The following is a 15,647-nucleotide window of genomic DNA, read 5'->3' on the forward strand; positions in this document are numbered from 1 at the left end:
TTAAGCAGATCCAAGATGTGGTTATTAATTAAGGGGCATGCGTCTTTAAATAGTCTGGATGGGATGGGATCTAGCAGAAATGTGGATGGTTTGGATGAAGCTATTATTTTTGACAATTCAGAGAGCTCAACAGGACAAAAACTGTCCAAACATAAATCAGGTTCTAGTGAGATTTGTTTAAGTTTTAAGGTCTCATCTGACACAGAACCAGAGGCGATACTAGGAATGTTGGTTTGAATTTTCCCTCTAATTGAAACAATTTTATTTATAAAGAATCTCATGAAGTCTTCACTGCTTATAGTTGTATGAATGCATGAATCAACAGAAATAGGATTTTCCATTAAACTAGCTATGGTACTGAAAAGGAACCTGGGGTTATTTTTATTTTCATCAATTAAAGATGAATAATATAAAGTTCTAGCTTTACAGAGTCCTTTTTTGTACATTAGCAGGCTATCTCTCCAGGATAAGTAAGATTCCTCAATGTTAGTGGAGAACCATTTTCTTTCTAGCTGTCTTTGCTCTCAGTGACTGTGTATTCATTTAATGTAAACTCAAAGGTAATTAAAAAATGGTCAGGTGTCAGATGTCTGTTTTAAAGTACGTAACTCAGAATTGAATCAAGGAGCTAATCTCCTCTGATTGATTACTTTCTTTTTCAGCGGAGCAGCTTTATTGAGTGAAGTTTGCAAACTAGTTGTAAAATTATCAGCTAGTTGGTCTAAGTCACTGTTCTCTGATGTATTACTCTACAAGACAGAGGAAAACGATAGAAGAGAATCTTTAAATTTGGTTACAGTGTTTTCTGATAAGCACCTGCTAAGGTGAATTTGACTCTCAATGACTGTGTTGTCATTTAATGTAAACTCAAAGGTTGTTAAAAAATGGTCAAACAGAACAGGACTTTGGAGAAATATTACTAAGTTATTAATCTCGATACCATAGGTCAGAACTAGGTCAGATATGTCAAGTAACTGTAAACAACGTGAGCTGATTAATTTATTCAAAGGTGCTGTTGTTTACACAACCCCAACAAGATGTGCAGTGATTTATGGTTTGAAATGTTTTCTTCCTGGGCCAACTCTCCTCAACCCTTTAACACAAACGTCAGTCACCAGAGTGAGTTGCTGAAAAAGCTACTCGTGACTTTAGACCTGATGAAGGACACCAGGGCGGTGGGTGCGTGACACTGCACAGTCTGAAACTGAGCAGCTGAATCAGAGAATAATAAACAAAACACTCTGCAGTAGGGCTGGGCGATATATCGATATTTAAAAAATATCGAGATGATTTAAAACGCAATATAAAATGAGACTATATCGATATAAAACGATATAGTATTATACTCTGCATACAAAAAGCGTTCGATACAAAAACAACTGGACTTTATTTGTAATAGAAGACGTTTCGCTCCTCATCCGAGGAGCTTTCTCAATTCAAAGAGCAGAGAGTGAGAGATACAGGTTATAAGGCTGAGTGAGATAAGACACACACACATATGTAGATTGGCAATTCACACCTAAACAAACATTAACAGTAAGAGTCTTTGGTTCCTCTAATTCACAGACGAGGCCCCTCTGTTCCCTTCAGGTGTGAAACCGGCTGGGAATCTGTTTTAAAGTTGCATTATAGGTTTTTGAAAGTGGAAATCTGAGGCCTCCTCCTCTGTTAAGAGACGGCTTTTCTCTTTTTACATAAATTGCTTCCTTCACCCCCCTCTCAAACCATCTGTGTTCTCGGTCTAAAATGTGCACATTTTGGTCCTCAAAAGAGTGTCCCTTATCTGTGAGGTGGAGGTGAACAGCTGAGTCTTGTCCTGTGGAGCTGGCTCTCCTGTGTTGAGCCATGCGCTGTGAAGAGGCTGTTTAGTTTCTCCAATGTAGAGGTCTGGAGAGTCCTCGCTGCACTGGACCACATACACTACACCACTCTGTTTGTGTATGGGTGTTTGGTCCTTTGGGTGGACCAACCTCTGTCTGAGAGTCCTGCTGGGTTTGAAATGTACTGGAATCTTGTGTTTGTTGAAGATCCTTCTGAATTTCTCTGATATTCCAGCAACATAAGGGATGACAATGTTTTTACGTCTGTTGTTCTCCTTTTTCAGTTTATTGGTGTGTTTTGTAGATTTCCTCGCTGACTTGACAAAAGCCCAGTTAGGATATCCACATGTTTGAAGAGCTTCTTGAATGTGTTTCTGTTCCTTTTCCTTCCCTTCTGTCTTCGTGGGGACACATTCGGCCCGATGCTGTAAAGTTCTGATGACAGAGAGTTTGTGTTCCAATGGATGGTGGGAGTCAAACAGAGGATACTGGTCTGTGTGGGTTGGTTTTCTGTAAACTTCAATGTTGAGGCTGTCCTCTCTTTCCATCTGAACCAAACAGTCCAAAAAAGGCAGCTTGTTGTCGTTTGCATCCTCTCTGGTGAACTTGATGCTGTTATTGATCGAGTTAATGTGTCTGGTGAACGCTTCTATTTCCTTGGCTTGGATTTTGACCCAAGTGTCATCCACATAACGGAACCAATGGCTTGGCGTTGTTCCCTCATAGGAGTTTAGGGCTCTCTGTTCCACTTCTTCCATGTAGAGATTGGCATCAATGGGTGACACTGGAGATCCCATGGCACAGCCGTGCTTCTGTCTGTAAAAACTGTCATTGAACTTGAAATAAGTGGTGGAGAGGCAGAGATCCAACAGGGTGCAGATCTGGTCTGGGGTGACGTTGGTCCTGTTGATTAAGTCCTTGTCTTGTAAAAGTTGTTTTCTGACGGTTTCTACTGCTTCAGAGATGGGTATGCATGTGAAAAGAGAAGTCACATCATACGATACAAGGGTTTCTCCTGGGGTTAGTTTCAAGTGTTGAACTTTGATAGCAAAATCAATGGAGTTCTTTATGTGATGAGGTGTGTTTCCAACAAGAAGAGCTAAAATACCAGCCAGATGTTTAGCAATATTGTATGTCACTGAGTTCATGCTGCTGACGATGGGTCTGAGTGGTGTTCCTTCTTTGTGTATTTTTGGAAGTCCATAAAGACAGGGAGTGGCTTCCCCTGGGTACAATCTATAATACAAAGATCGATTGATTGTTTTCTCCTTTTCAAGTTTTTGCAGGTAATCTGTGACTTTCTTTTTGTAGGCACTGGTTGGGTCCCTCTTCAGGGTCTCGTAGATGTTGCTGTCGCTCGGAAGTGTGGTTATTTTTTCCCGGTAATCAGCAGTGTTGAGGACTACTGTGCATCTTCCTTTATCAGCTGGTAAAATGGTGATGTTTTGGTTCTGGCTGAGTGATGTTACAGCTTTCCTTTCCTGTTGTGTGAGGTTTGAAGGAGGCGGTTTGGCACTGGAGAGGGTTTCTGATATTTTCATTCTGAGTTGTTCTGCCTCTCCTTCCGTCAAGTTGTTGTTCCTAATCACGGATTCAGTGGCCGTGATTAGTTCCACAACAGGTATTTCTTGTGGGGAGATGGCAAAATTTAGTCCTTTTGTCAGCACATCTTTCTCAGGTTGTGTCAATGTCCTGTTAGACAAATTTCTAACCCACTGGTCCTGAAAATTAGTGTTTGCCACAAACTCCTGATCTTGACTGATGGCTTGTGATGAGAAAACAGCTCTCTGTTGTAATTTTAGAAACTTACTTTTTTGACGTTCCTTGCTCTTTTGATGCTGTGAAAGCTGGGCTTTTTCAACGAAACAAGAAACTTCTTCCAACAGAGGAAGTGGTAGCTGAGTAGACAGCTTCTGGAGGGTTTGATCCATTTTTAGTGAGAGAGCTTCAATGGTGAAGTGTATCTGTCCTATTCTCTCACTGAGCAGCTTGTTTTGAGCTTTCAGGAGTATTCCTTCTGCTCTGTGTCCTTTGATCGTGGAGTTGAGTTTCAAAGTACTGGGGATGAGTTTTTCTTGTCTGCATCTCAGACTGAAACGAAGATGATTCCTGTAGTCTGCAAACTTCCTTGACATCTTCTCAAACTCCCGCACTGCTCCTAGGGTATCCTTACCAAAATGTTTAGCAATATGCTGGTGAAGTTTCTCAGTCATCCAGGAAAAACACCCATACACAAACAGAGTGGTGTAGTGTATGCGGTCCAGTGCAGCGAGGACTGTCCAGACCTCTACATTGGAGAAACTAAACAGCCTCTTCACAGAAGCATGGCTCAACACAGGAGAGCCAGCTCCACAGGACAAGACTCAGCTGTTCACCTCCACCTCACAGATAAGGGACACTCTTTTGAGGACCAAAATGTGCACATTTTAGACCGAGAACACAGATGGTTTGAGAGGGTGGTGAAGGAAGCAATTTATGTAAAAAGAGAAAAGCCGTCTCTTAACAGAGGAGGAGGCCTCAGATTTCCACTTTCAAAAACCTATAATGCAATTTTAACACAGATTCCCAGCCGGTTTTCACACTTGATGGAAACAGAGGGGCCTCGTCTGTGAATTAGAGGAACAAAAGACTCTTACTGTTAAGGTGTTTAGGTGTGAATTGCCAATCTACACATGTGTGTGTGTCTTATCTCACTCAGCCTTATAACCTGAATCTCTCACTCTCTGCTCTTTGAATTGAGAAAGCTCCTCGGATGAGGAGCGAAACATCTTCTAAATAAAGTCCAGATGTTTTTGTATTGAACGCTTTTGGAATTCATCATGTCCTGGATGACTGAGAATCTTCACCAGCATATACTCTGCATAAAGATAAATTCAGCAGTTTTTTTCTCCCAGTCTGACTCTGCAACCATTCACACCACCCCTCCTCCTCCCTCCCTCACTGACAAGCCCACACCTCCCTGGCTACTTGCTTTAGCTGAAGACGTTTAGATATGCAGATAGCTGTTTGTTGACTCACAGTGGGAGAGCACTTTAAATTTCTGATAAGGTGTGAAAATGACGGTGGCTGCTTCAACAAAACTGTCTTGTGTCGGGAGAGAAATTTATCTTAAAATATCGAGATATTAATTTTGGTCCATATCACCCAGCCCTACTCTGCAGTTACTTCATCACATCAACCTGCTCCCTGATTCCAGTTGGTTGCACAAGAGAGGCTCACTCTTCAGCAGACTGTCTTGTCCCTCTCTGTTCAGCTGCACACAGCCCTCACCCATCTGCCTACAAATGAACCTTCGAGAGAAAGAGCCAATCAGAAGTGTTTTTGAGATTCGGCTGACCAATCAAAAGCAGATATGTGAAAATATTGTTCCTGTCTTTATGTTTTGATCACAGTCCATCCATCCATCCATCCATCCATCCATTATCTTTATCCATTGCTTCCTTTTTGGGTCACTGGTGCCCATATCCAGCAGTCACTGTGTGAGAGGCGAGGGACACCCTGGACAGGTCTCCAGTCCATCACAGGGCCACATAGAGACAAACGAGACAACTATTCACTCTCTCACTCACACTTAAGCCCCTAGTATACTGCCGCGTACATCCATACGCAGAGGTACGCACATACGTACACAGAGGTACGTACGTACATATGCAGAGGTACGTGCGTACCCCCCAGCGTACCCTCCGTGCAAAGCTCAAATTTTTACGACCGCATACGCGTACGCGGTGTCGCACAATAAACTGCCCAGCGACGGACTGTTTTGTATGCGACACCAATGTATTAAATTCCCCTTCTTCATCCTGATCTGGCCTTTTCTTTTGTTTTTTTGCCAAGAGGCAGTGATCTCTTCCTTCTCCGTTGATGCCATGACTGAAATGGTGAGAAATTAAGGAATTTGTCACGAGCGAATTAAACTCAGATCCAGCGTGGCTGCGGGAGGGTCTGGAGATTTCCTGGTGGGCTGGTCTGATGTGTGGGCTGTAGAGCCAGCGCTCCCTGTTTTTTGGGGGGGTTTTTTAGATCTTTTTATTAACAACATATAAACACAGAACACCACTGCTGCGGAGGCTGCCAGCGCTCGCTTTTTTTTCTTTTTTCCGACCTGTCAATCAATCCAGTAGGTGTGTCAGCAAATGACAAATCGGCGACCTCAATTTGTCCCGAAGGTAAACGCCCCTTGTCTGTGAAGCTGCTCTGCAGCTGCTCGGGGTGTACACTGAAGTATCATGTCTGAACCCTCTGCGTACAGTACACGCGTACGTACACGTGAACGGACATACACGGCAGTATACTGGAGCCTTTAGGGCCAATTTAGAGTTGCCAATCAACCTAACATGCATGTTTTTGGTTTGTGGGAGGAAACCAGAGTACCCAGAGGAAATCCATGCATGCATAGAGAGAATATGGGGCCGAGATGGTGTAGAGGCAGGGCAGCCGGCTTGGGACCCGAGAGTCCCAGGTTCGATCCCCAGTCACTGCACATCACGTGGCGTCTCTGGGCAGCACGTCTAATCCCCAAAATGTCCCCCGGGCGCTTTCAATAGCTGCCCACTGCACCACCTGGTGGTGGATGGGTTAAATGCAGAGACTAATTTCGCCATTGTATGGAAACATACAGTGCTGACATTGTGATGACATTATTATTATTATTATTATTATTAATATGTAAACTCCACCCAGAATGGCCCCTGATTGGGATTTGAACCGGCAGCCTTCTCACTGAGAGGCAGCAGCTCTACCAACAGAGTCTCTTTGATCATAGTCCTTTTAAAAAATAAAATAAAATAGTTAAATGCACAATTGTCACACAAGACACTTGAGAGTTGGGAACTTTCTGGCTAAAACTCTCTAGTTTCAGGAAACAACACAGCACAATAACTGCTTCGGCGAATAAGTGTTGTAAGCTCAATCATCCAGGTAGATAACAACAAAAAAGGTTAAATCATGTCATCTGGACCAGTTTCTTTAAAAGGGAAACGTTTCATCCCCCATCCAGAGGACTTCCTCAGTCTACGACCCGCCGACCAGATCTGTCCCACAGGTCGCCTTCACTGCTGTTTCAAGTCAACTTCCTGTTGGAATCTCAAAAGAAGGCTTTTGAAATGCTTCGCTGAAGGTTCTTAATGACGTTGTTGAAGCACTGGATGCTAAGGATTATTGTGCTGCACTTTTCTTAAACCTGTCTAAAGCTTTTGACACTGTGGATCATGGCATCTTATGTTGTAAGCTCTCAGAAATTGGTTTCTCAGAACACACCATTGGTTGGTTCTCCAACTATCTCTCAGACCGGAGACAATGTGTTCAATATAATTGTACTTCCTCCAGTTATTTAACAGTCAACAATGATGTACCACAAGGTTCAGGCTTAGGACCCACCCTCTTTACAATCTACTTTGTACATAAATAATGTAGGTCAGATCATCCCTGATGCATCCTTATATTTCTATGCTGATGACACAGTTGTTTACTGTCGAGCTAAAACAGTTGATAAGTTTTTCCAGCTTTTGCAATCTGCATTTAACATCCAGTCAGATTTGTTCCGTCTCAAACTCGTCCTAAATGCCGACAAAACCAAAGGGATGTTGTTTTCAAACAGGAAGTTGGTCCCAGCAGTTCTTCCTCCAATTTTATCCTTGAATGGTGTCCCTATTGAGTTTGTCGATTCCTAAAAATATTTGAGTATCTTGGTCAATTCGCATCTCTCTTTTAAGCTCCACGTGGAAAAACTAGTAAAGAAACTGAAAGTTAAACTGGGTTTCTTTTTCAGAAACAGATCCTGTCTAACCCTGAATGCTAGGAAACGCCTTGTATCTGTGACTTTCCTTCCCTCCATTGATTACGGTGACATTATTTACATGAACGCTCCTACAAGAACCCTGCAGCTGTTGGATGCTGTCTATCATGGTGCACTAAGATTCACTGGCTATAACTACTGTACCCACCACTGCATCCTGTATTCACTGGTTAACTGGTCATCATTAACTTGACACAGACTCTCCCACTGGTACATTTTCATATTTAAATCACTTCTTGGTCTGTTGCCTTCATACATATCCTACATGTCACTGCATAAGTGCAGCTACAGCGTGCGCTCTCAGGACATTATTACCTGCAGTGTTCCCTCAGTGCGGACTGAACTAGACAAAAGGGCCTTCTCCTACTCTGCTCCTGTTTCCTGGAATATCTTACAAAAAGATTTGAAGCTCTTGACCTTGACCTCTCTAAGTGGCTTCAAACATCTGCTAAATTCCTGGCAAAAACCAATGCAGACATGTTCCTGTTTTTAGTTCTCTACATCGCCTCACATCCTAGCTATTTTTGTTTCTTTTTTTTTAATACCCTTTTATTTCACTTGTTCTTCTCAATTTGTGCACTTTCTTTTATGATTGTCCATTGTTGTCATCATTCTTTGTTAAAACAAGGTCTCTCTTGTAAATGAGTCCCCGAGGCTCATTAGGATTAACCTGTATAAATAAAGGTTGAATGAAAAAAGTAAAAGGCTAGGAAAATGCTAAAAGTAGCAAGAAGCTAACTAGAAGCTAAAAGGAGCCAATGGCTAGCTAAATATTAAAAGTGGTAGAATCGTAGCTACAACCTAAAAGTAGCAGAAGACAAAATTAAAGCGAGTTTGCGGAAGCAGATTTTAGAAATTAACGTTGTGAAGGAATTAAATGATCTTAATGTATTTCTATGGGGAAAATATTTGTAGCTAAATTTGTCACCAAATTTTAATGTTTTGAACAGCATGAAAGTCCCAACACCCGTCTCTTGAAAGAGCTGAACATTTTGATGTATTAATGGTTGCAATAGCACAAAGTGTGCAAAGTAGTTAGATACAGAAAAGATGTTCTAATGCTTATCTGTTAATTAGTTTGTGTTTGTTTTCCCGAAGGCGTTTTCAGAGGGCACGGCTTCAACCTTTGATTACACTCTGAAGGAAAAGCCTCCCTTCACCCTCAGGAATGCCCTGGGAATTCCTCTAATTGTGCAGCACAGTGCCAACTTGAAGCCAGTTGGAGATCCAGCTCGGGGAAAACTTCACGAGCTGCTAGTGGATCAGAGTGTGGACCTGGTCCACTCTGTGTTTGAGTCATCATTCAGAGGAAAACTTTCAGCTCTTCAGCGCCAAGAGAGCTGCCTGTTCAACCTCACAATCGGTCAGAGCCCCTCACTCTCACTTCGTTTGTACTCCAGCAGACAAACTAATGAAGCTGTGTCTGTGAAACTGCAGTGCCCTCCGGATACAGCGAGATCTCCAACGTAGCTGTGGACAAACCTGGTCGGCGCCTCTTCAACATCCGTGGTCCAATGCTACAGGAGGCAGTTTCTGTGCTGGTTCAGATCGATGCTGCTGAGGGCAACAAGGTCATCACGGTTCGCTCACCACTGCAGGTCTGAATCCACACAGCTCAGACACACTGAGCTGAAATCAGACTGGATCATTACAACCTCTGTTCCAGTAAAGTTAAGGTGTATAAAATAAATAAAAACAGAATGTGTTCTGTTTTTATTTACATTTTACACAAGGTCTTATCTTTGTCAGGTTTGGAGTTGTATGTAATCCTCCTTCATAATTGTTGTTTGTGTTTTCAGATAAAGAATCACTTCTCTGTGCCCTTTGCAATCCTTAAGTATTGTCCAAAATCTAGGAGTCTGCAGAGTGTGGGAACAGCTGAACCTGAGAAAGAGTTTCATGTCACTTTGGAATCATACAGGTATCATTCAATTCAGTTTATTTATATAGCGCCAAATCACAACAAAGTTGTCTCAGGGCACTTTACAGGAACATTCACATACATAAAAGCCAATTAGTAAAGTTCTTTATCTAAGGTACACCCTGCAGTTTTGTACTGCTGTCACTTTGGTTTACAGTAGTTTCAGTCATTTGACATCTGCTGAGTTTAGTCAGTGTTATGTTTGCATAAGAGCAATGTAAAGAAAAGTTCCATCACATGTCCTGCAGAGCTCAGCTGTTCGTACGTCCAGGGGGACTTTTAGACGGTCAGTATGGTCCGTCCTCCAGCTGTGTGGCCTGGAAGGAGCAGGTGCATCAAAGTTTCCAAGTCCGCTCGGTGCTGCAGTGTCCTGCATCTGACAGCAGTCTACTGCCACTAATGGTCAGCACGCTGGCCATCCCTGATGACCTGCGACACATCACCAGCCACGGTGAACAAGACTGGGATCCTGCCTACATCATCCACCTACACCCTGTGGCCACACTTCGCAACCTGCTCCCCTACACAGTCCGCTACATGATGGAGGTAATGCAACAATGGCTAAAACTATTCAGGAAACAAAATACAGTATCTTAACAAGATCTCAAAATACCGTAATCAGCCATAACATGATGACTTCCTGATAAAAATGGGTAGGTTTCATTGGTTCTGTAAAGTCTATGCTTACCTCCAGACTCCTGTAAACCACTCAAGGGCTGCTGTGGTCCTTTGATGGTATGCTGCAAACTTGTTTAAACTTCAGAAGGACTGCAGTAAACCTCTCTAAACCTTTACAAATCTGCTGTCAACCTCTCTAAGCTTCAGAAGGTGTGCTGTAAACCTTTGTAAACTTTAAAGGACTGTTGTAAATCTCTAAAGTTTGGAAGGAGTACAATAAACATCTGTAACCTTCTGAAAGACTGCTGTAAACATCTGTAAACTATAAAAGGACAGCTGTAAACATCTGTACACTATAGAAGGACTGCAGTAAACATCTGTAAACTTTGGAAGAACACCCAACCCAACATCCCCCCCGGGGGGGTGGGGGGTGGGGGTGGGATGTTGGTGGCGGGGAGTTGGGTTAAGCCCCCAGTATACTCCCGCATACGTCCATACGCAGAGGTACTCACGTACGTACGCGGAGGTACGAGCGTACCCCCCAGGGCATGTCCGTGCAAAGCTCAATTTTTACGACCGCATACGCGTATGCAGTGTCGCACAATAAACTGCCCATCGACGGACTGTTTTGTATGCGACACCAATGTATTAAATTCCCCTTCTTCATCCTGATCTGGCCTTTTTTTTTTTTTTTTGCCAAGAGGTAGTGATCTTTTCCTCCTCCTTTGATGCCATGACCGAAATGGTGAGAAATGAAGGAATTTGTCACGAGCAAATTAAACTCAGGTCCAGCGTGGCTGCGGGAGGGTCTGGAGATTTCCTGGTGGACTGGTATGATGTTTGGGCTGCAGAGCCAGCACTTCCTGTTTTTTTTATTTTTTAGATCTTTTTTTTAACAACATATAAACACAGAACACTGCTGCGGCTGAGGCTGCCAGCGCTTTTTGTTCTTCTTTTTTCCGACCTGTCAATCAATCCAATAGGTGTGTCAGCAAATGACCAATCGGCGACCTCAATTTGTCCCAAAGGTAAACGCCCCTTGTCTGTGAAGCTGCTCTGTAGCAGCTCAGGGTGAACGCTGGAGTACGATGTCTGAACTTGGGACTTTAGACGGATCAACGGATCAGATAGTCAAATTTACACACACAGGTGCTGCGCGGAGTCCTTGTCTCGTCCTCCTCTCCAAATATTGTCCCCTCGTCAGCGGGGCCGCACACTGAAAAACACCCCCTCTCCTCCTCTCAGACCCACGAAACAGAAAAGATAATTTATTCAACAGAATAAATAAATTCCCTGTAGACAGCGCACGTTACGCACAGAAACGTCTCCAATCTCTACCCAACGCGCGCACACATCAACAGGTGTCTGAACTCCTGCTACATTTCAGACATAATCCATCCATCCATCCATTTTCTTCCGCTTATCCTGGGTCGGGTCGCGGGGGTAGCAGCCTAAGTAGGGAGGCCCAGACTTCCCTCTCCCCAGCCACTTGGGCCAGCTCTTCCGGGGGAATCCCGAGGCGTTCCCAGGCCAGCCGAGAAACATAGTCCCTTCAGCATGTCCTGGGTCTTCCTCTGGGCCTCCTTCCGGTGGGACTTGTCCGGAACACCTCACCAAGGAGGTGTCCAGAAGGCATCCTAAACAGATGCCCAAGCCACCTCAACTGGCTCCTCTCGACGTGGAGAAGCAGTGGCTCTACTCTGATTCCCTCCCGGATGATCGAGCTTCTCACCCTATCTCTAAGGGAGAGCCCAGACACCCTGCGGAGAAAACTCATTTCGGCCGCTTGTATCCGAGATCTCATTCTTTCGGTCACAACCCAAAGGTCGTGACCATAGATGAGGGTAGGAACGTAGATCGATCGGTAAATTGAGAGCTTCGCCTTTTGACTCAGCTCTCTCTTCACCACAACAGACCTGTACAGTGCCTGCTTCACTGCAGACGCTGCACCTATCCGCCTATCGATCTCACGCTCCATTTTTCCCTCATTCGTGAACAAGACCCCAAGATACTTGAACTCCTCCACTTGGGGTAGGACCTCCTCCCTGACCCGGAGAGGGCACTCTACCCTTTTCCGGCTCAAGACCATGGCCTCAGATTTGGAGGAACTGATCTTCATCTCGGCCGCGTCGCACTCGCTGCGAACCGCTCCAGCGAAAGCTGTAGATCACGATCTGATGAAGCCAATAAAACCACATCATCTGCAAAAAGCAGAGACGCAATCCTAAGGCCACCAAAACAGATCCCCTCAACACCTTGGCTGCGCCTAGAAATTCTGTCCATAAAAGTTATGAACAGAATCGGTGACAAAGGGCAACCTTGGCGGAGTCCAACTCTCACCGGGAACAAGCCCGACTTACTGCCGGCGATGCGGACCAGGCTCTGACATCGATCATACAGGGATCTAACAGCCCGTATCAAAGGGCCCGGAACCCCATACTCCCAGAGTACCCCCCACAGGGTCCCCCGAGGGATGCAGTCAAACGCCTTCTCCAAGTCCACAAATCACATGTAGACCGGTTGGGCAAACTTCCACACACCCTCCAGGACCCTGCTGAGAGTGTAGAGCTGGTCCAGTGTTCCACGGCCAGGACGAAAACCGCACTGCTCCTCCTGAATCCGAGGTTCGACTATCCGACGGACCCTCCTCTCCAGAACCCCCGAATAGACCTTACTAGGGATGCTTAAGAGCGTGATTCCCCTGTAGTTGGAACACACTTTACGGTCCCCCTTTTTGAATAGGGGGACCACCACCCCGGTCTGCCAATCCAGGGGAACTTGCCCCGGTGTCCACGCAATATTGCAGAGTCGCGTAGGCCAACACAACCCTACAACATCCAGAGCCTTAAGGAACTCCGGGCGAATCTCATCCACCACTGGGGCCCTGCCATCGAGGAGCTTTTTAACCACCTCGGTGACCTCAGCACCAGAGATTGGAGGGCCCGACCCAGAGTCCCCAGGCTCCACTTCCTCAGTGGAAGACGTGCCGGTGGGATTGAGAAGGTCTTCAAAGTATTCCGCCCACCGACCCACAACATCCTGAGTTGAGGTCAGCAGCACACCACTCCCACTGTAAACAGTGTTGGTGGCGTACTGCTCCCCCCCCCCCCCCCCCCCCCCGAGACGCCGGATGGTGGACCAGAATCACCTCAAAGCCGTGCAGAAGTCATTCTCCATGGCCTCTCCGAACTCCTCCCATGCCCGAGTTTTTGCCTCAGCGACCACACGAGCCGCATGTCGCTTGGACTGCCGGTACGCATCAGCTGCTTCCGGGGTCCCACAGGCCAAAAAGGCCCTATAGGACTCCTTCTTCAGCCTGACTGCATCCCTCACCGATGGTGTCCACCATCGGGTTCGAGGGTTGCCGCCGCGACAGGCACCGACAACCTTGCGGCCGCAGCTCTGGTAAGCTGCCTTGACAATAGAGGCACGAAACATGGTCTTCTCAGACTCAATGTCCCCCACCTCCTCTTCGGGCTGTGCCCGGCCGAGCTCCATGGGTAAATGCCCGGCCACCAGGGGCTCGCCTGCGTGTCCCATCTCCAGGCCTGGCTCCAGAGTGGGGCCCCGGTGACCCACGTCCGGGCAAGGGAACATTAGGTTTGTTTATTTCTCTCATCATCGGGGTCTTTGGGCTGCACTTTGTCTGGTCCCTCACCTAGGACCTGTCTGCCATGGGTAGCCCTACTAGGGCTGTAAAGCCCCTGACAGCATAGCTCCTAGGATCATTGGGACACTCAAACCCCTCCACCACGGTAAGGTGGCAGCCCAGGGAGGGAACAGACATAATAAATAAAAAAAGCTTACTGTAAAAAATAAATTAAAAATACAAAGAGAGACATGTTTAATGTGTTATTCACATTATACGTCACATTTCAAAACAACGGTGGTAATTTGTCAAAATAACAACAGTGATCAAAATGTCAAAAAGACAGTCCCATATACTTTAATATAAAATGGATGGTTGGATGGATGGATGGATGGATGGATGGATTGTCCTTAGTTGGACAACAGAAAACTGAAGCCTTCATGTGCTTCAAACGGTGCCACGAGACTGGATCAGGAGTGGAGAAGAGTTCAGCTCAGAACTGTGAAGTGAGGGGAGGGAGGAGGGGGTTTAGGACACCTGACAGAATCAGAGCTGCTCACACACAACCTGCTGTTCTTCTCCAAAATAGTAATTTTTCTGTGAGAGGACACACGAACACCACCCCACCCCCTGTTCCGGCATCAATCAGTTTACAAATTAAGCCCTGCATTAAACCTCTGTAAACCTCTATAGGTCTGCAGTGAACATTAGTAAACTTCTGAGTGACTGCAGTAAACCTCTGTAAAGGTCTGAAATATGCCATGGTCTTTTGAAGGTCTGCCAAAGTCCTCCAAAGGTAAGCACTGGTCTGAAGGTTCGGAACTTTCAGTTGGTGGCTCCTGAGCATTGTGCTGACCCTTGTGCATCCACACAGAACTTGTTCAGCAGTTTTGAAAACAGCAGCCCTTCTGTTGGATCAAAACAACATAAGCCAGCCTTCACCTCCAACATTAATCATTGCTCCTTGGCTCTGGTTGTTTGAGTTTCCTACTTTAGAGCAAAATAATGTTATTGCACCACTTGCCACTAGTGGTCATAATGTTATGGCTGGTCTGGTTGGTTTTTTTTTTTGTTTTGATATGTGAGAAAGCATCTTTGTTTCTGGTGTCTGTTGTGAAAATGTTCTGAACCTTTGGGATTTCATTTGTCGGGGTTTCTTTCCTCAGAACTCAGCAGATTTTCATGAGCTTCAAGAAGGCAGCACTTCAGACCTGCTGAACGCGCGAATCTCAGGTGAAATAGTTTCGTTAGCACTGATCCAGTATCAGGGGCGTGACTGGCATGGACACATTCAGATCAGTCAGAACATGGAAGAGTTTTTTGCGGTGTGCCTGGCCTGTGACTCAGAAAGCAGTATGACAGCAGATGTGAGCGTTCATGTTTCCAAGACAACAAGCCGCCTGGTGATGTCACTCTTCAGCCCATACTGGATCATCAACAAGACTTCCAGAGTGCTTCAGTACCAGTCTGAGAACGTCAGTTTCAAGCACCCTGCTGAGTACAGAGATGTCATTCTGTTCTCCTTTAAGAAGACCAACCTGTTCAGCAAGAACAAGGTGAGACACCCAGACAGGAACTAACTGCATTTTGTCATTTAATTCACTTTTTGTGTCAAGTCCAAATATTTATTATGTTTTCAAATAAAGATGTGCTACTATTTTAACTATTATTTTATATTGATTTATTGGGATCACTCTGGTGAAAAAAATTGAAAGATTAAAGATTTAATTGTTTTTAATTGTTTTCACTTTTTGACATTCGTCCAAATGTTAGGAATAAAGATGTGATGTCAATATTAAAGTGAAAATGTTGTGATCAGAATTTAAATGTGAACAACTAAGTCATATTAAGATTTATTTATTAATATATATATATACATATATATATATATATATATATATATAT

General features: G+C 44.8%; 1 protein-coding gene across 1 annotated transcript in view; it reads left to right on the top strand.

Annotated features, from left to right (window-relative positions):
- vps13c (vacuolar protein sorting 13 homolog C) overlaps positions 1-15,647 on the top strand; it is a 289,282-nt gene that overhangs the window by 194,108 nt on the left and 79,527 nt on the right. The window contains exons 55-59 of the mRNA XM_037694953.1: positions 8,713-8,977; positions 9,052-9,212; positions 9,414-9,535; positions 9,784-10,081; positions 14,909-15,298. Of these exons, the coding sequence (XP_037550881.1) occupies positions 8,713-8,977; positions 9,052-9,212; positions 9,414-9,535; positions 9,784-10,081; positions 14,909-15,298 (1,236 nt within the window). The remainder of the gene's footprint in view (positions 1-8,712; positions 8,978-9,051; positions 9,213-9,413; positions 9,536-9,783; positions 10,082-14,908; positions 15,299-15,647) is intronic.

The sequence above is a fragment of the Nematolebias whitei genome, chromosome 2 (genome assembly GCF_014905685.2).
Source record: "Nematolebias whitei isolate Nwh7 chromosome 2, NemWhi1, whole genome shotgun sequence".
NCBI classification, from domain to species: Eukaryota; Metazoa; Chordata; class Actinopteri; order Cyprinodontiformes; family Rivulidae; genus Nematolebias; species Nematolebias whitei.